Source organism: Odocoileus virginianus, chromosome 1, assembly GCF_023699985.2.
Source record: "Odocoileus virginianus isolate 20LAN1187 ecotype Illinois chromosome 1, Ovbor_1.2, whole genome shotgun sequence".
Lineage (NCBI taxonomy): Eukaryota > Metazoa > Chordata > Mammalia > Artiodactyla > Cervidae > Odocoileus > Odocoileus virginianus.
The window spans coordinates 13,540,571-13,565,934 of NC_069674.1; the positions used below are offsets into that span (position 1 = coordinate 13,540,571).

Below are 25,364 nucleotides of genomic sequence, written 5' to 3' on the forward strand. Positions count from 1 at the left end.
CCTACATGCCTCCGTTTACTAGTGTAACTTGCTCTCTGATGATTTCATATTTAAAAATCCTACTTTTACTTGAGCTGTTGAGTCAAGTGAAAAAACAGATTCATCCTTTTCTTCAAAGCCAGTTTCCCTCTTTTAAGTGCCTTGTGTGTTTTAATGGTGCCACGATTCTGCCAGACCTGAATTTCAAATCACCTTTGAAACTTCTCCCTGATCACCCATATCTGCTAATCCACATCCAGTCACTTGGCCTTGAAAGTTCTTTATTAGGCCACAAATCACTCCCTCTTTCTTTCTGTTCACAAACACTTTGGAGAAAAATATGCAAAAGTTTATTTAAAAAAAAAAAGCAGAAAGCACCATGCAAATTGAAAGTCACATGCAAAACTTTATGAATAATATCTTAGTGGAGAATCTGGGCTAATCTGAATTCTCTCTCAGACAGGAATTCCCAATTCACATTCTCCTTTGTTGGCTGGAGAAAGTTGCAAGTGCTGTCTACTTTGACAAAATCATATTAAGATGTATGATATCATGGCAGAATGGAGTTAAAACATCTTCTGTTATCAAATAGATCCTCCTTCCCAACATGGCAGATACTTCAGCATTGTTTTGCTGTGTCTTCATCATCAGAAGTGTCCTTTCCTGTAATTTCAAAATTCTTTATGCAAATCATCCTTTCTTTGTTCTCCCAGTTCCCTTTCTTTACACCCTAAATCTTATCTTGAATTAAAATTTAAATGCCCATGAAGGTGCCTCCTCTTCCCCGTCGACTGTGAGCTCTTAGAGAACAGGGACCTTCTTGTGAATATCCAGTCAGCAGTTAGTCTTCAAACAAGAACAGACCACAGGCAAGAACAAATGAATAGAACACAGAAGGATACTCAAATAGGCCTGAAATTAGAAAACTTTAAAAAAATAATAATCTGGAAGAGTAGCTGAAAAAAATTTATTAAACACACTGCTTTTGCAAGAAATCTACAGTTTGCATTTTGACAAGGAATTCCTGAAACCTCTTCATGATGTACATAGACCTGCACCCACTCTTTAACATAATCGTAAGCTTTTTCTGTAGTTCATCCATGGACCCAGAAAGGAAGGACCTTCCCAATACTGAGAAGTAGTGAAAGCATCATGCCTTTAGTTAGCTACCATTACCACTGGTCTTAGTGGAATAATTCAGGGCTTTCATCCTTTGCAAAGCTAGCTGAGAAAGAGACAAGTCTACAGTATATGCCCAAGGCCACAAAGCTATCTTGTGGCCTTGCCTTTTTCTCTCCCCTAAATTAAAAGACAGTCTCAGCTGTAGGCATCAACTGGTAGAAACCATGGTTGGTAATGCTTTCTCACAGACAGGAAGCTTTGGACAATTCCAATGATGTACAAGAACACTTTTTATATGTTGTAATTGAGTTTTCGCTTTGCTTTTAAATCAGTTTTTCCTGGAGCCTCATAACTTAGAAAAAAAATTAAAGCACTTATTACCTAACCTGATCACTAGCATCTATTTTACAGTGATTCAAATCTACTTTAGCAATACCCTATAATTAACCATGGCTACTTTTTGTTAAATTTTAAAAACATCAACCTAACAATTTTTACGCAATTCAAGATTGACATAATGGTTCATACAGAAATTTTTTAAACCTAATTGTTCAGGCCAAAATATTGACATTTATCTTTCAGTGTTCATCTTTCTACAGCTTTTAGATAAACAGCTTCTATGAATTGGTAAGACACATTGGTGGTTTAGTCACTCAGTCGTGTCAATTCTTTGCAATGCTATGGGCTGTTGCCTGCAAGGCTCCCCTCTCCATGGGGTTTTCCAGGCAAGAATACTGAAGTGGGTTGCCATTTCATTCTCCAGAGGAACTTCCCAACCCAGGGATCGAACTCTGGACTCCTGTATTGCAGGCAGTCTCCTGCATTGCAGGCGGATTCTTTACTGACTGAGCCACCAGGGAAGCCTCAGGAAAGGCCAGTAGTATTTCTTTAGAAGGTTTCTTTAATTCAAGATGTTCTGTTGGTACCTGATTGTCAGTGTTCATGTTTAAGAAACAGAACTTCATGACAAGATGGAGCTTCTCACTGAGGCCAGGGGTCAACTTCCAACTGAAATGGAAGAGATTAAACCCTGAGCCCAGAGAAGACCCAGTCCGTGTCACGTTCAGTGTCTATGCAGCTGCTTGATCTTCTGGTGACTTCTGCTACTGTGGAGCACAGCAGAGAGAGAGAGGGAGGGAAACCAACAGTCTAGCATCAGATCCATTCAGGTGCTAGAGGAGGCTCTGAGGAACAACATAGAGAAGGGGTCACAGGCCCTAACAATAGTTGTCGGTGCCTTCCCTGGTGGCTTAGCTGGTAAAGAACCCGCCTGCAATGCAGGAACCCTGGGTTCAATCCCTGGGTTGGGAAGATCCCCTGGAGAAGAGAAAGGCTACCCACTCCAGTATTCTGGCCTGGAGAATTCCAAGGACTGTATAGTCCATGGGGTCACAGAGAGTTGGACACAACTGAGCGACTTTCACTTCACTTGAAGAAGACAGACGTAGCCACAGAACTCGCGGCTATATATTGCTTGTGCTAAGTCACTCAGTCGTGTCCAACTCTTTGCAACCCCTTGGACTTCAGCTCACCTGACTCCTCTGTCCATGGAATTTTCCAGGCAAGAATACTGGAGTGGGTCGCCATTTCCTCCTCCAGGGCTCAAACATCCCAACCCAGGGATCAAACACTGGTCTCCTGTGTCTCCTGCATTGGCAGGTGGATTATTTACCACTGTGCCACCTGGGAAGTCCAATACATTGCATACTCTTAATAATATACCTGTTTATAAATCACAAAGTGTGGTTGACCTTGCACTATTCTGCAAGGGACATGGCTGTTGTCCAGGAGGCAAGACATAAATTCAGTTTGAAAACCTAAATCAACTATATTCCAATGTTTTTAAAAAATAAATAAAAATAAAATACACAGTGTATACAGAAAAAAAAACCTGAATAAAGACTTAATTTTTTAAAATGTCGATGGGCAGTACAGAGCACTATATGTCATTTAATTGCAGGGAGGAAATTGCTACTCCAAAACACAAGAATGATGTGATGATTTGTTCACTGATTTATTCCATTTTTAAAACTTAACTTGCTTTTAAAAATTAAGGGAAAAGAAGAAAATAAGGCAGCCAAAAAGCCTACAAGCCACAAACCACTACTACAAGGAGTAACGTCATTAAAAGACACAACTAGGCGTTCTCAAATGCCTTTGTGACCAACATGATTTTGTGTCATAACCTGGCCATTATTAGCTGTGAAGGCTATGAAACCGAGCCTTAAAATCAAGACCTGTTAGCCCTAGCCTACTGTGGTTTCCAACATGAATTTCTCATTCTTTGTCAGTTACATATTTACAAAGAAGAGTGCTTTACTCCTATTTGGCTTTGGACAAGTTTAAAAAAAGAACTTTATTTACAAACGTTCTATTCCTTTACATATATATACAGAGCAAAGCATTTGGATAAAATAGGATAAAATCACAGGAAACAAAGCCAACTTTTGATAAAATCCAGTAGAAATTAGTAACACTCAGAAAAATCAAAACCAGTTTTAACAGTTACAAGAAAGTCAAAGCAAATAGGTTGAGGAACAACAAACCACATCAGATTTCCCTCAAACCCTCTAGCCAGTATTTTTGTTACATAAGTTAATGGCCAGTTCATAAATTTCAAGTCACATAGTGAAGCCACTTACTTTGTAAAAACAGTATCAGAGAAAGGGATTGTCTCCATTCAGAGAATACAGTAGGAAAACCACTCGCTCAAAGCGACTGAGAATTTTTTGAGGAATAAAATCATCTAGCCTGCAAAGTGTTGTTGAAATCCAAGCATACTTTCTTATAAAATACTACCTCAACTCAAAATTGACTTTCTTTCTGTGTGCCAGGAGAGTCCCTGGGACCCTTGGTTGGTAGGCAGGTGGGTAGGCAGCCTTGCAGTCCACAGGCTGCAGGGGCTGGGGGGCGTGGGGGGTGGCTGCTCCCAGTTCAGAGGCCCATGCTTTCCCACTGCGCATCAGCAAACCTGAGAAGTCAGAGCTGTTGACAGGCAGTGTTAGGAACGTAACGGGAGGAGACATGGCTGCTAATGGTAGCACCAGCCACCAGTACTGCTAGGAAGCCTTGGCGGCTGTAGGATATCGGCTGAAAATGCTAAACTAGGCTGGCTCTTGAAATCTTCAGCCTCCTGAGCCTGTTAGTTCCTCCCTTTATGAGAAAAGGTTGGCACAGCCGGTATCTATTTTGGGGATAAAGGGTAAGTTGATGGGAGAGACGTTCTTATGGGGAAGACTGCCTCGAGGTGAAGCTTCAAGACTTGGCACTCTTTCCTCCTACCAGACGTTTGGTGCTACTTGACCCGGTGGGGGTCTCAGAGACCCCGGGGACACTGTGGCCATCCTTGGGGGACTGGGCCTGCTGGGCTTCTTTCAGTTCCCTGACAATGAAAAAGGAAAAGTGTACATTCCTTGGTCCTAAATTAGAGATGATATTTATGATCAAAACCAGCAGAGATTTTTCTTTTTATTTCAGTATTTATAGAAACAAGCATGAATGAGGCACAGAATAGAAAATTAACTCTTGTGATTATCTTTAGAAATGGCCAGTACACACGTGCCTCAACATATTACAAGTTTGCCTTCCTGAATTCTACTCATTGGGGCATAAATAATCTTTAAAATTAAAGAGAAATAAGGAGACAACTCTACAGGGGTCAGCAAAGGACGGCCCATGGGTCAAATCTGGCCTGCCACCTGTTTTTGTAAATAAAGTCTTACGGGAATTCAGCCAGTGCCATTCATTTTTGTATGGTCTCTGATCACTTTCACATCACTCCAGCAGAGTTGAGTCATTGCAGCTAAGACCATATGGCCCACAAAGGATAAAATACTACCCTGGTCTTACAGAAGGGTGTGCCAGCCCCTGGTCTAGACAATTTCAAGAAGACGTCGGCCTCATCTCCATGATGAGTGCTCACTACTGGTAATGACCGATGACACACACCTGTGTGTCGACAACTGGCTTCACAGATATACACACCACACCTTAAGGATACTTATAGTCCTGTGACAGCATATATATTTGTATTTTATGTTAGCAGAAATAGAGCAAAAAAAAATTAGGATTATTAGGAAGTTGCTTACAAGGAAGGATTACTTGGCTAATGTCTTCATAGAGTTTACACAACTCATTGCCGAGAAATTATTTGGGGGGACTTTTCAAGCTAATCATTCTAAGATGGACTGTGTATCCAAAAGAAATTGGACTTAAGTATATTTTAGATAGTGGAAGTGACAGAGTCAAGGGATTAGATCTGATAGTGCCTGAAGAACTATGGATGGAGGTTCCTGACATTGTGCAGGAGGCAGTGATCAAGACCATCCCCAGAAAAAGAAATGCAAAAAGGCAAAATGGTTGTCTAAGGGGGCCTTACAAATAGCTATGAAAAGAAGAGAAGCTAAAGGCAAAGGAGAAAAGGAAAGATCTAGCCACTTGAATACAGAGTTCCAAAGAATAGCAAGGAGAAATAAGAAAGCCTTCCTCGGTGATCAATGCAAAGAAATAGAGGAAAACAATAGAATGATAAAGACTAGAGACAACTTCAAGAAAATTAGAGATACCAAGGGAACATTTCACGCAAAGATGGGTTTGATAAAGGACAGAAATGGTATGGTCCTAACTGAAGCAGAAGATATTAAGAAGAGGTGGCAAGAATATACAGACAAACTGTACAAAAAAGATCTTCATGGCCTAGATAATCAGAATCATGTGATCACTCACCTAGAGCCAGACATCCTAGGATGCAAACTCAAGTGGGCCTTAGAAAGCATCATTATGAGCAAAACTGGTAGAGATGATGGAATTCCAGTTGAGTTATTTCAAATCCTAAAAGATGATGCTGTGAAAGTCCTGCACTCAGTATGCCAGCAAATTTGGAAAACTCAGCAGTGGCCACAGGACTGGAAAAGGTCAGTTTTCACTCCAATCCCAAAGAAAGGCAATGCCAAAGAATGCTCAAACTATAGCACAATTGCACTCATCTCACACGCTAGCAAAGTAATGCTCACAATTCTCCAAGCCAGCTTCAATAGTACATGAACTGTGAACTTCCAGATGTTCAAGCTGAATTAGGAACCAGAGATCAAATTGCCAACATCCGTTGGATTATCAAAAAAGCAAGAGAGTTCCAGAAAAATATCTACTTCTGCTTTATTGACTATGCCAACACCTTTGACTGTGTGGCTCACAATAAACTGTGGAAAATTCTTCAAGAGATGGGAATACCAGACCATCTGACCTGCCTCCTGAGAAATCTGTATGCTGGTCAGGAAGCAGCAGTTAGAACTGGACATGGAACAACAGACTGGTTCCAAATCAGGAAAGAAGTACATCAAGGCTATATATTGTCACCCTGCTTATTTAACTTATATGCAGAGTACATCATGTGAAATGCTGGACTGGATGAAGCACAAGCTGGAATCAAGATTGCTGGGAGAAATACCAATAACCTCAGATATGCAGATGACACCACACTTATGGCAGAAAGCAAAGAAGAACTAAAGAGCCTCTTGATGAAAGTGAAAGAGGAGAGTGAAAAAGTTGGCTTAAAGATCCACATTCAGAAAACTAAGATCATGGCATCCAGTCCCATCACTTCATGGCAAATAGATGGGGAAAGAGTGGAAACAGTGGCAGACTTTATTTTGGGGGGCTCCAAAATCACTCCTGATCGTGAGTGCAGCCATGAAATTAAAAGACACTTGCTCCTAGAAAGAAAAGTTATGACCAACCTAGACAGCATACTAAAAAGCAGAGACGTTACTTTTCCAACAAAGGTCCATCTAATCAAAGCTATAGTTTTTCCAGTAGTCATGTGTGGATGTGAGAGTTGGACTATAAAGAAAGCTAAGCCCTGAAGAATTGATGCTTTTGAACTGTGGGGTTTGAGGAGACTCTTGAGAGTCCCTTGGATTGCAAGGAGATCCAACCTGTCCATCCCAAAGGAAATCAGTCCCGAATAGTCATTGTAAGGACCTATGCTAAAGCCGAAACTGCAATACTTTGGCCACATGATGCGAAGAACTGACTCATTGGAAAAGACCCTGATGCTGGGTCTTTTCATCTCCTTTTATATTTTCAACAATTCACTGGATGTAAAAATTACTTTAAAATGCCTTCAGTATCCTGCTCAACCATCACTGCCTGACCTTTATAATACCAGGTCCATGCTAATTAATTCCTACTTGTTAAGTGAAGGAATAGATTAATAAATGCATGCATGAATACAAGCTTACATGCATAAGAAATAGGATTGCTTCCTTGGGCTTAGAAAAATACCTCTTTCTTAAACATGGGCCAAAACAGAATTTTTTTTCTGTTTTTTTAATTTATTTATTTTTACTTGAAGGATAATTGCTCCACAATATTGCATTGGCTTCTGCCATACATTAACATGAATCAGCCATAGGCTCTGTAACAATCAAGACAGAATATCTGCCTGCCCCATGATTTAATGGACTTCTAATAGGTCTCTTCGCACCTTAGTTATGGTTATCTTACTTTGGATAGTCATTCACCAGTTACTTGAATACTGTTGTCACTTAGAATCCTAATTTTTCTTTACCAGTTGTATTTCCTTGCATTCATTTGCATTAACTGGAATTGTCTGTCTCAAGCTGTCTACTCACAGAGCATCCAGCCCCTTGTTACACAGGACCACTCTTTGTGGGCAGGAGCGTCACAGTCATAATGTTGGATTCCACTTGAATCCATAAAGAAGACACACCAGACCAGTTGTGTCACTGTGAGTACCACAGAAATAGGTTCTTCCTCAACTCCAGCATCCAAAAATCTACCTTTCCAGCGTGGCTGTCTTGAACTTTTCCAAGTTCAACTGGTGCTGAAGCTCTTCTGTTTTCCCCAGGGAGGGACAGAGGACTCGACTCTTGGCCAGAGCTGCTGCAGACGGTCTCTCTGCTGGATCAGGGTGGATCATACTCTGATGAGGTGGGTCCAAAAGGGAGGAAACAGAAGCTTCACTCTTGGGAAAATCTCCCCACCCAACCAACTCCAGCCCAGCTTCTGCTGGTGGGTTTTTTGAAACTCAATTCTCCTTTGTGCAAAGGGAAGAAATAAATGAAAACTTAGCTCCACCCAGGACAGAAATATCATCCTTACGTGATAGCATCCATCATCCATACCTTTGACTTTCTCAAGTATCATCTTTTAAAGCTGATTGAATGATGAACTAGTCTAATGCCTTAATTTTCAACAGAGGAAACTGAGGTCCTGAGATAAAGTGGCTTGTTCAAGTTATTGACAGGACCAAGACTAAAACCTGGGTCACCGAACTGCTAGTTCAGCTCACTACAACCTTCATGTGTCCATTTTTCACTTAAAACTAATTAAGGATATCCCACCATGACAGTACTCCTACAGCCTTTGTCTTCAGAGGAGATCTGTAGCCTAAGATGACTGGAATACAGTAGAAAATACCTAATTATATACAGCCATTCATGTCAAATAATGAAGAAAACACTGACCCTTCCATTTGAGGAGCAATGTTCAGAGTCTGCTCCACTACTTAGCATGTAGCCCTGAGCAGGTCACAAAACTTTGCTGAAACTGTCTTCCTTTACTGGCATTTGGAATAGCAATAGTCACCTTCTGGACTGTTGTGAGAATTAAATGAATTAGCATATACTTAGTCGTGTCCGACTCTGTGCGACCCCATAGACGGCAGCCCACCAGGCTCCCCCGTCCCTGGGATTCTCCAGGCAAGAACACTGGAATGGGTTGCCATTTCCTTCTCCAATGCACTTGAAAGTGAAAAGTGAAAGTGAAGTCGCTCAGTCATGTCTGACCCTTAGCGACCCCATGGACTGCAGCCTACCAGGCTCCTCCGTCCATGGGATTTTCCAGACAAGAGGACTGGAGTGGGGTGCCATTGCCTTTTCCCGCCTCAGTAAGTATAAGTATCAACTAACTCTAAGAACGATTTACACATAGAAATAGGTGGACATCTGTTTGCCATTACATTAAAAAAAAAAAGAGACATTTCCATCTTCTCTTCAGTTCACAAGAGACAGCACCTTGAGTAGTTGGTGGAATTCCTTGGAGAGCTCCTGAGGAAGATCTGGAAGGTTCCCCTCACGAATGTGATGCCACTTGGTGCCGTTGGCGGGCAACGACTCTGCTCCCGCAGCCACTGCGATGGTCAACCCCAAGGCAAATATGTCTGCTTTGGGGAGGTGCTGATAATTCTTCAGAACAGAAGACAGGAAGGCTGGTTAGTTTGCCAAGAGAAGCAAGTCTAGACCAAAACACAACTGGCAAGAGAGAGTTGCTTGAACGCACATGTGGGGACACAGTGGGGAGGTCGCATCTGCTGTGATTAGTAGTCTCTCTGGGGAAGACAGAGGACGGGCATCAATCCACCTGAGTAACACTGCCCTGGTAAAGGAACCCAAAGCTGATGCTCTGTGCTGACCTAGATGGGTGGGATGGAGAAGGAGGTGGGAGGACATATGTATACCCATGGCCGATTCATGTTGATGATGGCGGAAACCATCACAATATTGTACAGTAATTATCCTCCAATTAAAAATTAAATAAAATTTAAATATATATATATATACTGCCCTGAAGAGTCAGAGGCAGAATCTTAGTACTCTTTTGCTCTCTCAGGCTCAAAGAGGCTTGAAACTTAGATTGACTGATCATAGAGAGGAAAGACTCTTCTTTTCTTCCCCCGACTAGTGGCATTATAAATGTTGGGTTGGACCAATAAAGGCTTCCTTCCTGCTAGGAAATTCATAATGCTAAGAATTCTAAAAAATATTAGAAATAGCAAAGGACCTTTACAAAAAAACAGTAAAAATGTTGATTAGTCCATTGATTGAGCCACCCTCTTTGCAAACATTTCAATGGACTATTAAAAACCCTTTGTTCCCCAAATCTATACCTCTTGCAAAATCTCATTAGCCAGGAAGCGACTGTCCCCCTCTTCCACTTTGGGATTGCTTATTGATGCTACATGACCCAAGTCACCTAAGAAAAGAAAAAGGAAGTTGACTTCTTTCAAAGCAGGTTTTTCTTAAAACTGGAATAAATGGATTAGAGTCATCAGCATACATTTTGTAGGATTAGAGTATACCAATCAAGTTACAAAACAGACTCACCAATTTTATACATCACATCAGCAGAGAGAAACCAATCAGCTTCATTTTCAACCTCTTCCAGGACCACAGGAGAGTCACTTTGCATCTTATGACAAATGAAGATGTTACCTGAAAAGAAATACAGAACTGTCGTAAGGAATGATACCTAGACCTTTTCACCTCCGAGATTCTTTTCTATAAATGACATTTCAGTCACCCTCCTCTTCTGTATGCAGGTAACAAGACTACCAAGGTTTCTTTTCTTCCATGGAATCTCTCACACTACTTCCAAACAGCTCAGTGATTGACAATACCTATTTCAGTGGAACTTAAACCTCAAACCTCTTTGAAGAGGCTGGCGACCTCAATACAAAGAAATAATCAACAACACAGGATAGTAACAACATTTCCTTGCATTTCACATGAATGAATGCTTTAACTAGGCATTTCTGCTCAGTTTGATCTGTGCCAAGTTAGAAAGATTACCACTAGTTGTAAATCGTCAGGATGCAGCCAGGATGCAGTCTCTTATCTATGCGGTAAAATCAATACTTATTTTCATAGTTGGGCTTCACTATCTGGGGTCTTTTCTTTCCATCCTCTAGGCCCAATGGGAAAGCAGTTGAAGCTGTTTAACTGGAATGTGGGCCTGGGGAGAGGGACATGGAACCAATGAAAAGGATTCTGCCAGCTAACAGCATCTTTGACAGTCAAGCAGGTACAGATTCTGACAACAAAGGGGAAGGAATTAAACACGGCCAGAGGAGCAGACAGCTGTACTGACTGGGCTTCATGTCCAGGTGCACCATGCCGGAGTTGTGGATGTATCTGAGCCCAAGGGAAATCTGCAGAAGGATGTCCTTGAGTCTGGGCTCTGGGAAATGATTGCCAGACTTTGCGTTTTCAGTTATTGCAGCCTGCAAGCTCCCACCTAGGAAAAAACAACAGAATAGCCCCACCGAATGAGAGGAAAAGGTGTGACTCTTATATGTGAAAGCCTAGTATGTATTCAATACATTGCTCATGAATGAACTCAGTCAAACAAGTCTAAACTGCTTCAGTGTCGGCGTGAAACATAGTATCAGCTCCCTGTCTATACCACAATCATACTGGAAAGAATAATTAAGGGCCTTTAAAGAGGAAAAGAAAATGCCGTATCCTAGGTAGCCAATATGTGGCTCCATTGCCTTGAGTATGCCCCCAACTAACATTTAAAAAGCTTCACCTTGTTATCAACAGAAGATCAGTCAGGCCTAGTCAGTCAGCTACTGTGGTGTCGATGAATAATTCCATGTTGGTGTCAAGCTAGTGATTATAGGCCATTAGTAACTTTAATGTAATTGATTTCAAGTTTCCTTCCATTAAAATATATATCTCAAAATAAGAACATTTAATGATGGCTGACCCAAAGAAAATATAAAACCTCCATGTACACCTAAACCCTCTTTGAGCCAATGTGTTTGTATATCAACTCTATCACTGTTGTCAATAAAAAGATAAGCCCTGAGCTCATCTGACTACCTGACCTCAGATGCCCTGCCCTAGGTATTAGAATGCTTCTGAACCTTTTGATTCATTAATGAGCATTTGTCTGTAGCCTCCACAGTCAAGTTAGAGAATTCTGGGACCCCTGTCAGTTACAAGGCCTGTAAATCCCCACTTCAGGTGTGTATCAGAACAGTAGGGTCTGAGATGGTAACTGTACTTTTAAAGAAATCCATATTTAAAACTCTCTTATGTAAAACTGAATGTAAAGGTTGAACTTTCACATTCAAATAAATTCAGAAAGGAGAATTCAGCCCCTTTCAGAGACAAAAAAACAAAAACAAAAAAAAGGGCTAAAGGAGACGGGTTTTGTTTTTCCCTGGGAAACTTCTTAGGAAAGAATTTATGAACTGTAGATGACATTAGAAAGGAAAAATAAGTAAAGAGTGCATTGGGGTTATTATAAACAAAGCCACGTTGAGGCTAAGTTTGCAGGTGAGTTTATGAGATGTGACGGAGGAAAAGGGAGGTTGCATCAAGGCTCCTGGGTCTCCACTAGCCTGGCTATTCTTTTAGGATGGGCCCGCAGCTCTTTCATCCTTCCTGTCCCATGGTCTGGCATGTAATCATTATTTTCTGAACCGAATGTCTATCCTGGCAACAGAGGGAAAAGACTGAGTGAATGCCCCTATGCAATGTATGGAAAGAAATAAGCATCCTAGGTTACTTAGCATTCCTTTAATATGTTCCTTTAGATTAGAAGCAGAGAGATCTCTAATCCCCTGAGGAACGATGGGTATTTAGTAAGGGGAACTAGACTAGTGATAGCAACACTTTCAGTTACTTAGAATCTCTAGAGGTAGTGTTAAAGTTAGCCAAGTGATAAAACAGTAGAAGAGAAGTTACTGAAAAATACTTTCATATGACGGTATTAGAATATCCTTATTTTGCTAGAGCTAAAACTGATTGTCCACACACTCTTATAGAACAGCATAATGAACTGTTCTTTACTAAAGAATATTAACAAGAAGTATCCATTGACAGGGGGCTTCCCCAGTGACTCAGATGGTAAAGAATCTGCCTGCCATACAGAAGACCCGGGTTAGATCCCTGGATCAGGAAGATCCTCTGGAGAAAGGAATGGCTACCCACCCCAGTATTCTTGCCTGGAGAATTCCATGTACAGAGGAACCTGGCGGGCTACAGTCTATGGGGTCGCAAAGAGTCAGACATGACTGAGTGACTAACACGTTTCACTTCACTTTCATGCATTTACAGACAGCAATCCTGAGTGAACTGTAAACTTCATCCCTCCTAGTCTCACCTGGGTGCACTGAAGCCTTAGTTCCATAACCCGAGGTAGCCCCTGGCATTGGCTCCGTGCCTTAGGAGGTGCCCTAGGAGCAATACGGCCAGCTCCCGGGCAGTTCTTTTCAAACCATCTTTGTGAGATGGGTTGCTGAATTCTTTCCCTTAAATAAATGTACTTGCCCAACTTGGTAGGAGAAAAGATACTTCAGAAAATATATCCTTGTTTTCCTGTCTGCTCATAAGACCTAACAGATGCCAAAACAAAGAAATAGCAAATACCTTCTGACAGTGAAATGCAAAAAGCAGGCCAACAGTTCAACAGCACATCTTATTTATATATTTGCATTCTCACTATGTTACTTTGCTGCCAATGACACAAGCCTACTTTTCTGCTGGTAAAATTGTCCCTTATCTGGTAGGAAAATATAACCTGTATTCATGGTGTTCCAACTTCTGGAAGTCACATCACTTGAGCAAATGTGAGAACCAGTATTCTAGGGGATCATGTTCTGTAAAACTTCTATTCCAGAAGACGTCACAAGAAAACACTGCGTTTAGGGAGAGATTGGGCTTCCCAGGTGGTACTAGTGGTAAAGAACCTGCCTGCCAAAGCAGGAGATGTAAGACACATGGGTTTGATCCCTGAATCAGGAAGATCCCCTGGAGGAAGGCATGGCAACCCACTCCAGTGTTCTTGCCTGGAGAATCCCATGGACAGAGGAGCCTCTGGGACTACAGTCTACAGGGTCACAAGGAGTCGGGGATGACTGAAGCAACTGAGCACCCACATGCAGGGAGAGAGTAATTATCCAGCCCTGAGCCAGTCAGAATCCTGGTTGTTGCAGAATCAGCCAGCTACTGGAGACCTCTGATTTCTGAGGCTGGCCCAGAGGTGACCTTCTCAGGGACCTTGGCTAGGGTGGCAGAGAGGGCAGAAACTTGTGATGGTTCAGGGTTTACAGGGGACAGGAGGGAAATCAGATGACTGTTAGTCTCTCATAGTTAAAATCTACGTTATCTACATCATCTGATTTATAATTGAAGTTAAAACCGTAACCATGCATGTTCCAGCCTGACTGCTATGAGAGGCTGGGTAGAGGGGTTTGGGCAGATATGGGTGGCAAAGGGTGGGTATGGGGAAACAGGGCATAGGATGAGAGGTGAGACAGAGGGGGAGAGGGAGGATGTAGGAGCAGAAGGAAAGAAGCACCGGCTACCTAACACATACTCTGGATTTCTTGTCCTTTACTTAGACCCACTCCAATATTCCTGCCTGGAGAATCCCACGAACAGAGGAGCCTAGCAGTCCATGGGGTCGCAAGAGTGCGACACCATTTAGCAACTAAACAACCACCACCACCACCACCAGGAAAAGTCTCAACATGGATTATCCTCAACAACAAACAAGATTTGCATGCATTCGAAGTCACTCCGGTCGTGTCCAACTCTGTGCGACCCTATGCACTGCAGCCGGCCAGGCTTCTCTGTCCATGGGATTCTCCAGGCAAGACTACTGGAGTGGGTTGCTGAGCCTTCCTTCAGAGGGCCTTCCCAACCTAGGGATCAAACTTGAGTCTCTTACATCTACCTTCATTGGCCTGCGGGTCCTTTACCACTAGCACCACCAGGGAAGCCCCACGAAAGGGCATGCTTTATTTTCCATCATCAGTTCACATTTGAAAGGTTCAATGTATGTGAATTACATCTTGCTAAATCACAGTTACATTTGAGTTGGCAAGTATTGAATAAAGTTAGTTGAAGCACCACGATGAACAAATACTAATTTCCCATAATATCTTATATCTAGTCCACACTCACTGCCTGGCTTTCAACGCCCACTACAGGCTTCCCACACTTCACCCTGCTGGTCTGATTTCCTCCTACAGGGGTCACCTTAGTCCTGTTTAGTCTCCTTTGTATTTACTAGACAAGACACATGCCCAGTACCATGCTTCTAGCCTGTAGGCTGGGCTTCCCTCTGCTTCCATAAACTCAAGGAATCCTTCTGCAAGGTCCCGTTCAAGTCTTAGCTCCTTCGTGAGACTTTCTCAGGCTATGCTAATAACAAGTATTACCATGTTCTTACTATGTATTGGGACTTAATGATGTGCTAGCATTTGACATACACTGCTGCTAATTCTCAAATGACTCCTAAGTAAATATTAGTCTCTTTACTCAGTGAGATTAAATGATGTCTCAGTGATCCTGAGAGAAGTGAAGTGAAGTGAAAGTCACTCAGTCATGTCTGACTCTTTGCGACCCCATGGACTGCATAGTGCATAGAATTCTCCAGGCCAGAATACTGAAGTGGGTAGCCTTTCCCTTCTCCAGGGGATCTTCCCAACCCAGGGATTGAACCCAGGTCTCCCGCATTGCAGGCAGATTCTTTACCAGCTAAGCCACAAGGGAAGCCCAAAAATACTGGGGTAGGTAGCCTACCCCTTCTCCAGGAGATCTTCCCCACCCAGGAATCAAACTGGGGTCTCCTGCATTACAGGCCAACATTACCAACTGAGCTATGTGACAGAGCTGGGTTTTGAAGTCCAGTCTGCCGACTTTAAAGCCCAGGCCCATCCCACCACACCCAGCTACCTTTGCTCACATTCACCCTCTCTGGCCATTTTGTGTGCTCACTATAAGAGAGCAAATGGAATAAAGCTTCTGGAAGGTAAGGACTTACCTCACTCTACAGGATTTTGTACCCAAGAGCTTAATACAGTGTCAAGCCCGTAGAAGACATTCAAATGTTGAAAAGAATGAGATGATTTTGTAATAGATTGCTTCATCTTATTCTTTTTGAAAATTTGCGACTTTTACATTGCCCCAGTTAAAATTTTACATTGCCCACAGGTTAAAATTAGTTTTGCTTTATTGACTGATTTTTAAATTTGATATTATCTTTGTTAATAGGTAAATGTTATGGAAATAAAATCAATCTTATCTATAGAGAGAGGGAAGAAAAAAAGAATAGGGACTCTCAGGTTATGATAAGAGGAAATTAAGAGAAGATGATTTAAAAAAAAGGTCTCAACTACTCAATCACAAGTATAAGGAAAGGGTCCATTTTGTTTCAACCCAAAGAAACTATTAGAAAAAGGGATTTGGGGTGAGCTTATTAAAAAAAAAAAAAACTCATGAAGTTTACACGTAAGGCTATGAGAAAAGCAGGCTATAAGGAAATAACAAGGAAGATGCCAAGTTATTATTTCGTAGAATATGTGTACCACTGTCTATGCTTCTAGCATCTCATAATTCTATTTACTTACCTACATGTCAAAGTAAGCATGTATACAGTGTTGAAGCTTTATCACTGATCACTATCCTCAAAAGCCAGGCTATCTGGTGGTAACTAAACTTACCCAAAGATAGACTGCACCATTAAAACAAAAACTCAGGGTAGGTGTATATGTTGGGGGGATGCCATTATCCATTATTACTGGGGCTAAAATATGGATTGCAAAATGTGGCTGCATCCTAAAATGATGACAAGCTTCTATCCAATTGGTAGCACTTTCCTACTATACCACTAAACATTTTAATGAAAATGTATTTCCAAGAATAACAACACATAACTGCTATTATGTAACCCCTTAATCATAGACAAGAACTATTAAATCATGGATTAGAAATATGTTAATCCAAAGGACCACTCTTTGTGATTTAAGTAGTCCAGAAAAAAGTTTTATTGGTCACTGTGTATACATAGTCCCGAAGGACATAGGAGGATGTATCTGAAGTCACTAGATTTCAGTCCCAGCACTCCACCCCCATGCCCCTACTCTTGTGAGAACACTTAAAGCTCAAAGGTAAGAAGCAGCTAGAAACATGAACAATCCCCAAACACAGGAATCCACTTCAAAATTAATCAAAAGTTAGCTATATAAGTCTACCACTTCCTCCTCCAAAATAGTAGAGACTATGGTTTACATCTTTTAAAGCACTTAGTAAATGGTAAAAAGATGGTTTACCATTCAAACCACTAGTGTAAAAGTTTTCTAAGTAATTAAAGTGAGAAGGATGTGATAGCTCCTATGTACCAACTACACATCAGCTTTGAAAGAAACACCTAATGGCATAAGCCTGAAGTTCCTTTCCAGCTCAACTCATTTCCTCCAGCTCTCTTGCTTCCAAGCAGAACAGCAGTACAGACTTTTAGGTATGATTTGCTATACCTGCTATCAAGTACAAGAAGGAAGCAAAGATTTTTTTCCAAAGACTTAAAAGCTAATCCTCCCTCTCCATAGATATGAGCCCACATACCTACCATTGCAGTATTCATTTTGAATGATCATGTAGTCGTCTTCTGCCCACGCAGAGTAGTAACGAACCACATGGGGGTGGTGTCCCAGCACTGCATGGGCATAAACTTCATGCATAGCCAGATTCCTAAGAGATGGAAAAGCATTCAGGAAACTGAAAATAATACACATACAAATTTTTTAAAGACGAGATATGAGGCATTATTCACAATGGCAGAACATTTATTGAATGCTCACTGCTTGTTTACTTACTATCTTATCACATTTAATGTTTGTAACTCCTCTATATGATACAGTGACAAGGATGAAGCCTTTAAAAAGTTAAGTGGTTGGCCCAAAGTCGAGCTGGTGATCATGTATCTAAGACCAGAACCTTGGCTGTCCTGGGCCCAAGTCCATGGCTTTTTGATTGAACAGGATATATGTAGAGAGGAATCTTAGGTGTCCATTACCTCAGAAGCAGGCTTGTTTAGATTCTAATTTTCACAATCTAAAAACCCTGATTGGCTTAACAAGAAATGGACTTGATTGTGGATACTATGATGGGCCCACTACCATCCCTATGAAAGCTAAACAGTTGCTATGTGTGTGGTCAGTCGCTCGGTCGTGTACGACTCTGCAGCCCCGCCAGGCTCCTGTGTCCATGGTATTTTCCAGGCAAGATTACTGGAGTGGGTTGCCATTTCCTACTCCAGGGGATCTGCCAGACCCAGGGATGGAACCCGGGTCTCCCGCTTCTCCTGAATTGCAGGCAGATTCTTTACCCACTGAGCCGACAGAGAAGCCTTTACAGTCAATGCTAAACTCTGCTGGTATGATGTAGTCACAGGGACAGTCCCGAGGACAGATATCCATCATGGAATAGGAAAATCCAACACACAAAAAAAGATGCAAAATATGGTGCTTGATTGATTTCAGTATATAAATGAAGAATTCCAAAGACTAATTTCAGATTCAGCATTTTAGTGTTATATTTCCCAGCATTCACAAAAAGCAATGGCTAAATCTGAAAATATTTGTTTTCCTTGTGAAAAGGAAGAACTTTTGAACAATTAGTTCTAGGAATGAAATTTAAATTTTTGTCCGTGTTTCCTGGCTTAGAGTTTTTCAAACTTGACTATTGAATTTATTATTAATACAAAGTAGAGATAACCAGTGAGTTAACAATAACTTGGTAGTATTTCTGATGAACTAAACAGATGCCAGAAGATCCTTTCCTAAATCAATTCACTGAAAAAAAAAAAAAAAAAGTAGTAAGACCAGTAGTAAAAGCCATGAGAAATTTTTAAAAAAAAATCCAAACACGCAACACAATTCCAAATGCTCATGGTATGTTTCAGGAAATAACTTATCTCTGATCTTGAAAATTCAGAAAGGTTACAAATGTGAGACAGCTTTCAGTGGTAAGGTTGACTTTTAAAAGTAGCAAACGACATCAGCGCTCTTATTTAAAATGTTTTGACAAATCCAAGTCTATATTTCTAGTACATTTTAAAGGTACTCACTCATCTGATAATCCTCCCAAAGGTTTCGTGGAGCGTTTTATTGCATAAACGCATCCATCCAGCCTCTTAATGCACTTGTAGACTGTACCAAAGTCTCCAACACCAATTTTTTCTACCTCCAAGAATTCTTTTTCATAGCGGGAAGCCATGTTGGTTTCTCGTAAAACACATCTCTGAAATATTTTAGCAAAAAAAGTGAAATATTTTAGAATAAAATTTAGGCATATTATATCCCTCAATTTCCCTAAGTTTCCAAAAAGACTTTTGAGGCAAATCCATTGGATTCTGTCTGTGTCGATGTTCATGGTGGCAAGACCCAGCCCTCTCCCACCGCCCTGCCACAGTTGCCGACTACCTCCTCTGCGCTCCTTAGAGCCTTCCATACAGCTCTGCACCAACATTTCTCTTGGCTCACTTCTTGAATCTAACTCTGTATTATTTCCTCTGTCTGGGCATACTCTTCTTCCCTGTGTTTGTCCCTAGAGGCAAGAGTGCACGCATAGCCAGAGCCACTGTCCTCAGCGGAAAGGGGTGGTGGGCTCTTGGAGGAGGATGCCAGACAAACAGAAGCTCTCTTTGACTCTTGTTTACTTGTCTCACACTCTGGCTGCTAATGTTTCATCTTAAGCGCAATAAACATACTTTTTAGTTTGCTTCCCACAAAACCTTAGTCAAGAGAACAAAACTGTCGAATTGATTTATTTCAGAATGTGTGCTGAGTTACGGCAACCGCTCCCCCTACTGGCCAACCGTGACATCACTCATTGCTCTGCTAAGTAAGGAACTGGGCAAGTCACTCAACTCCTGTATCCGTTTTCTCATTTATCAGATGAGGATCAGAGCAACTATGCCTCGGGGTCCTTTCAAATACTGCGTGAGAATTACATATATTACAAATACATATAAATTCTCAATACACAGTAGCTCTGATGACAGAAATATCCATAGATTTATAAGAATCTCAGTCCAAACTGATTCATCTCTGTGAAATCACCTTTTCCCAGTATCTCCATTAGCAAGAACTTTTTCCCTCTAACTTTAAATGTTTAAAAAATCTTAACTCTTACCAGCTCTTCATTTTCAACATCCAGGCCCAATCAGTCTTCATAACAAGATCTATAATTTCCCTTGCCCTTACCAGTCTCACGGAGAAGGCAATGGTACTTCAGTGACAATCCCACTCCAGTACTCTTGCCTGGAGAATTCCATGGATGGAGGAGCCTGGTAGGCTGCGGTCCATGGGGTCCCTGAGTCGGACATGACTGAGCGACTTCACTTTCACTTTTCACTTTCATGCCTTGGAGAAGGAAATGGCAACCCACTCCAGTGTTCTTGCCTGGAGAATCCCAGGGACAGGGGAGCCTGGTGGGCTGCCATCTATGGGGTCTCATGGAGTCAGACACGGCTGAAGCTACTTGGCGGCAGCAGCAGCAATACCAGTCTTAAGCTCATGCAAGAGCTTGCTCCACCTCTGGACTTGCTCCAGCTGCCAGCCCTTTCTCTGTCTCCTCTATCAGTAAAATTATTTTTGTGAAATGATGCCATAGAATGAGACAGACCTAATTGTTTCCCATGAGGAATCCTCACCTCTGATCAGAGGCCTGGAGGCTCTGCTAGTGCTTACCTGCTCCCTTATATCCTCCATCTCAGACACCAAGTAGCAGCTTACTATCCATATCACCCTTCCCCATCCTCCCCCCTGCCCTGTACAGACACTGAACATTATACTGTCATGAAAACTTGCCTACGTCCAACATGCCATCTTGATGGCAATTTAATATTCTACTGATTTTATGCTCTAATTTAATTGACCATTCTTCTATTATTGGATATTTGGTACTCCCCCTATTTTTTTTTCTTTTTCTGCTCTTATAATTAAGGCTGCAACAAACATCTCTGGTGGTAATATTTACAGCATTATTTTCTTAGTTTTGATTATTAAATGAGGGATAATAGATCAAAGATTGCGAACATTATAAAATCAATAGATACTGACACATTTAAGAACTAAAATTTTTACACATAAACCTCTGGCTTCATGCTATTTTTCTGCTTTTTTTTTCTTTTTGGACCTTAAATATCTTGATGTTCCCTTTACTTCTGCTCCCCAGGAATACAGAACTTTTCCCCAGATCAAAGACAGAAGCAGTAGCCTTGAATTTAAGAATAGTCCAAGGTAATGATTCAGCAGTATAGATGTCAGACACTGTCTGATAAAGTAACAACTAGCTAAGAATATAGACCTTGATTACAGTCCAGATAAATTCAGCTGCAAAACATATTTACTACAAGTGTCAAGGATTGGGAAGGGAGGGAGGAAGGGGGAAAGACAAGGTATTCGAATGAAATGGCTGTGTTACAACAGCTGGGCCAAGGAGCAGCGCTCACCTTAGCAGGCAGCCCTTGTTCTCCCTTGCCTCCTCCTGGACTGGATTCCTCACTTGGGGGGAAAAAAAAAGATTATCAATGTATGATTAACACTTATGGACCGTGGTACTGTGCTAGGTTTGGGCACAATACAAGTAAATAAGACAATTATTTTCCCTCTTCATCTATATTTAGAAGCAGGAATCAACAGAAGTTTTTAATACAAGAACCTAGGACAGTATTAAAAACAAGATATGAAGGATACTCTAGACAGTACTATACACTCTATTTTGAAAGTAAAAGCCTTTCCGCAAAAAAAGAGGATATATAAGCTAAGATTCCAAGAATGAGGAGGAACCAGCTAAGAGAAAAGAAAAAGGGTTTCAGACAAATAGACAAGGTATGCTGAGATGTGGAGTCAAGAGAGCTTACAGAATATGTGAGAAACTCTAAGGGCTGTTCACGCCTGCAATATAATGTGTCCTGGGCAAAGCTTGCCTTCCCCAGAGCCTGGCCTGTCTTAGGTTCACAAGCTGACTGTAGGCATAGCAAAATGCACTCTAATCCTAGCTAAGATGTTTTCAATTACTTTTCAATAAGCTGAAGTCTCTGATGGATATTCTCTTTTGGCATGAGCAGATGAATTCTGGAATCTTTAAGCAAAATTTCAGATTCTAGATCAATTAGGTTTCTTTTCTGGACAAGTACAGGGTCAAAATGGCAAATGGAGGACATTATACTCACACAAAGAAATTGATGCAGGCAAACTTGTGACTTAAATTTAATACTACATTCTAATCTTTACAATAAAATAACAACAACACAATGAAAAAGAAGGGAAAATACCCCCTCAGAATTACTAAGTGATTTTACTAAAGTGTCATCACTTTCAGAGCCAGGAATTCAAATTAGCAGTCTTCCTGCTAGCTTCAGTGACAGATGAATCCATTCACTCTGCAGGTTTACAAAGCATCCTGAAGAGCTAAAAACCAGTGGAATACTCAATAACAAGAAGAGATCCAGGGTACTTGTGCTCGAGTCCTATTTACTTAAGATCCAAGAAACAGTATTGAGAAAAACCTGTTCTGGCTACAAGGTTGATTAATATGGCGTCACTGATTCCAAAATAACACAACACATTAAATGCTCTATAGACTTTAAGATTGTTAGCTCTACCTTTATTTTGCCGAGTACATCTGAGCACAAAAGACTGGCCTGTTTTAGAGGTGCTTCCATTCTATTAAAAAAAAAAAAAGGCAGCACTGAAGATAAGAAATGTCCTTGAGGGCTTCCCTGATGGTCTTGTGGTTATTATTCCTCACTTCATTAAAGGGAGCACAGGTTCTCCCATCCCTGGTCAGGGAACTAAGATCCCACATGCTGCCAAAGATGAATAAGTAAAAATAAAAACAAGTACCCGCTTCCCTCCCTCACATATGGCTAGGGTCACTTAAAGGGAAAAAAAAGCCCCTGAGTAATCTGCAAACTCCTTATTTAGGCAATTTCTGCCATTGAGTGACCTTTGTAGAATAGTGCAGTCAGCTCTCCATCTATTAGCACCTCCAAAAGCAACACTCTTTTTCTCTTCAGCCAATCTTTCATCACCCGCAGAGGAGTTCAAATTCTGGCTCTGTAGCTGTCATCGCCAGTCATGCCACTGAATTCAAAACAGCACTGTACTCTCTGAAATGAGAATGACACCTTCCCCAACTGCTAGCCTCATAGTAACCAGAGGGGACCCCTCGAGAGCAATTCCACGCCCGTTCGGCTTCCTAATAGAAGTCAGACTTCCTAATAGAAGTCTTCACTTACTCTGCTCTGTTATTTCAAAGAGAAGGCATTTTACTGTGCACTTTGTTAGGGAAAGGTGTTAGGATCTCTGTGATGAAGAAGGTTATAGCCAACACTGACATTTAGGAAGGAGGAGATATATAAACATGATGTTTATCATTTAAACATACATTGTTTATTGCTAGTCTTTAACACTCTCCTTTCCTTTCGACAATAGTTAAGACCAGTTCTCAAGAGTCATAGCAACAGGACACTTACAGATCGCCTCGGGTTTTCCTCTTGCCATTGGATATAAGGAATTGTTTTCTATAGGACTCCGGAGTGAAGGGATTAATGTTGACCAGAGCCAGTGAGGTCATCTCATCGATGAACGGGCCGGGTGTGAGCTTCAGATGCTTAGAGCTTCTGGGGAGAGGCTTCCCTGCTGAAGAAATCATTGACTGGCTCACCTGACCCTGAATGAGGATGACAAAAGACAAATCAGAATGAAGTTAATTTAAAAAAAAAATGGTTCTGTATCAGTTAGGTAGTTAACAATTCAACCAAAAAAAAAGTTATTGCTGAAAGGGATCTTCAAGGGTACCTGGTACAGTGCAAATTATTTGCATGGTAACTAGTCCTCTTGTGAAACATACAGATCCCCAGACTACCTCTAGATATTTTGATTCATGGGATCCACAAAGCAATCTGTACTTTTATTTTAATGTTTTTTTTATTGTGGTAAAAGTCACAGAATATAAAAAATACTATTTTAACCATACTTAACTGTATGTTACATTCAGTATGTTCAGTGGCAGTAAGTACATTCACATTGTTGAACAACTCTCAAGCAATCCGTTCTTGTGTCAACTTCCACTCCCTTCCCCTGGGCGATTCTGTTAGCCAGCTGTGAAACCACCAGTTGGAGTCCTACCTCCAGCTTTTTAAAGGTGACATTGAAGCTTAGACAAACGACGCCAAAACCCCCGGCACTTTGGTTCCCAGAGTGTGTACTTTAATTTCCCCTCAGTTTTTCATCCCAATATTTGTTTGTTGACTGCTAAGTAGCAGGTGAGCTTCCCTGCTCAACCGGTAAAGGATTTGCCTCTAATTCTGGAGACCTGGGTTCTTGCTGGGCTCGGTGCTGAAGGGTGAATTCCAGCTTTTAAAGAACACGAAGTCCACTAGTCCGCAGCTTAAAATCACTTTATAAGGGAAAGATTTCATAGACTAAGCATGGAAGAAGTTCCCAGTTCCACTTAAAATGTAGCACCAGCTGAGAGGAGCTCCATGAGATGGGGTAGAGAGGTTGAAAAGGAATAGTCTAAGCCCTTCAGATGCAAGGCTCTGCAGGGCTGTAACTAGCATACTAATCCACAGGAAAATGTGCAGGACTTACCACTCCAAGTGGGGTACAGTGAAAGAGCACCAGCCCAAAACACAACCAGAATTAAATCAAACCACAGAGGTTAAGAAATCAAAGAATTCTGATGAGACAGCAGAATGCTATTATGACCTAAGCACCAGGGGCCAGAGGAATGGCTATGTTATAGATTCAAGAGGACACTAGTAGACTCCAGGGCCAAGATATTACCTCACAGTATAATTACTGTGGGCTTCCCCGGTGGCTCAAATGGTAAAGAGTCTGCCTGCAGTGCAGGAGACCCGGGTTCAATCTCTGGTCAGGAAAATCCCCTGGAGAAGGGAGTGGCTACCCACCTCAGTATTCTTCCCTGGAGAATTCCATGGACAGAGGAGCCTGGCGGACTATGGTCCATGAGGTCACAAAGAGTAAGACACAACTGAGTGACTAACTATAACCATTGTATTGTGAGGCTCTTTCAGAAAGAATTCTACCATTTTGATTGTCTCTGCCCATGACTTTTGAGTGTAGAAGCTGAAGCTACATTACAACATGACTCACTACATAATGTAATTAAAGACGTGAGTCTACAAAGAATGTATCCTGAACTTATTAATAAATACTCATTAAATGATTGATAGAAGCAGAAATGAAGGAAGCAACATAGTAACCTAATGTTTTAAATGAAGAAAAAATTGACCCTCAATGAAGAGTTTTGATAAGGGTTTACATAGGTCTTAGAATTCAGAGGGTCAACAAACCTTGGGGCTATCATTATTCAAAGCCATCAATGACAAACAATTTTCCCATAAGTTTACTGTAAGGGTTGAGTATTGGTTCAAAAGAAATAAAACTATACAATATGATATTTCTCAATGGTCAATGTGATTCAGGAAGTGAATTTCGAATTATAGTAAATCATTTTCTGAAACAGTTTTTTTTTTAATGCTGATTAGCACAGAAAATAAAATATACCTGTCACATATGAAACAGTAGGGCACCAACTCCTGAAACAGTTCACATAATTCCAGTTGCTACAATTCAAGGACAACAAAAAGGGCCTAGAAACTTTTCAGCTAAAAGTAATGAAAAGTGTTCA

The 25,364-nt window shown here is 41.2% G+C and overlaps 1 protein-coding gene across 1 annotated transcript; it reads right to left on the reverse strand.

Moving 5' to 3' along the window:
• Positions 1 to 4,356: 4,356 nt before the first annotated feature.
• WEE2 (WEE2 oocyte meiosis inhibiting kinase) lies at positions 4,357 to 24,602 on the reverse strand. The gene is made up of 11 exons (XM_020894839.2): positions 24,302 to 24,602; positions 23,182 to 23,378; positions 21,154 to 21,205; positions 18,766 to 18,938; positions 17,266 to 17,387; positions 10,990 to 11,136; positions 10,227 to 10,334; positions 10,010 to 10,095; positions 9,138 to 9,308; positions 7,902 to 8,044; positions 4,357 to 4,483 (listed from the first exon to the last, which is right to left on the reverse strand). Exons 2-11 carry the CDS (start codon positions 23,358 to 23,360, stop codon positions 4,357 to 4,359), a joined length of 1,308 nt encoding a protein of 435 aa, XP_020750498.1. The 5' UTR covers positions 23,361 to 23,378; positions 24,302 to 24,602.
• Positions 24,603 to 25,364: the final 762 nt, after the last annotated feature.

Excerpts from the sequence above, each read along its gene's own strand:
- WEE2 (XM_020894839.2), bottom strand. The coding sequence starts at position 23,360 with ATGATTTCTTCAGCAGGGAAGCCTCTCCCCAGAAGCTCTAAGCATCTG. Across the intron at positions 9,309-10,009 it reads CTAATGAGATTTTGCAAGAG|AATTATCAGCACCTCCCCAA; the intron begins GTATAGATTTGG and ends TCTGTTCTGAAG. Across the intron at positions 8,045-9,137 it reads AATTCCACCAACTACTCAAG|AGTATGATCCACCCTGATCC; the intron begins GTGCTGTCTCTT and ends CCACCTCATCAG.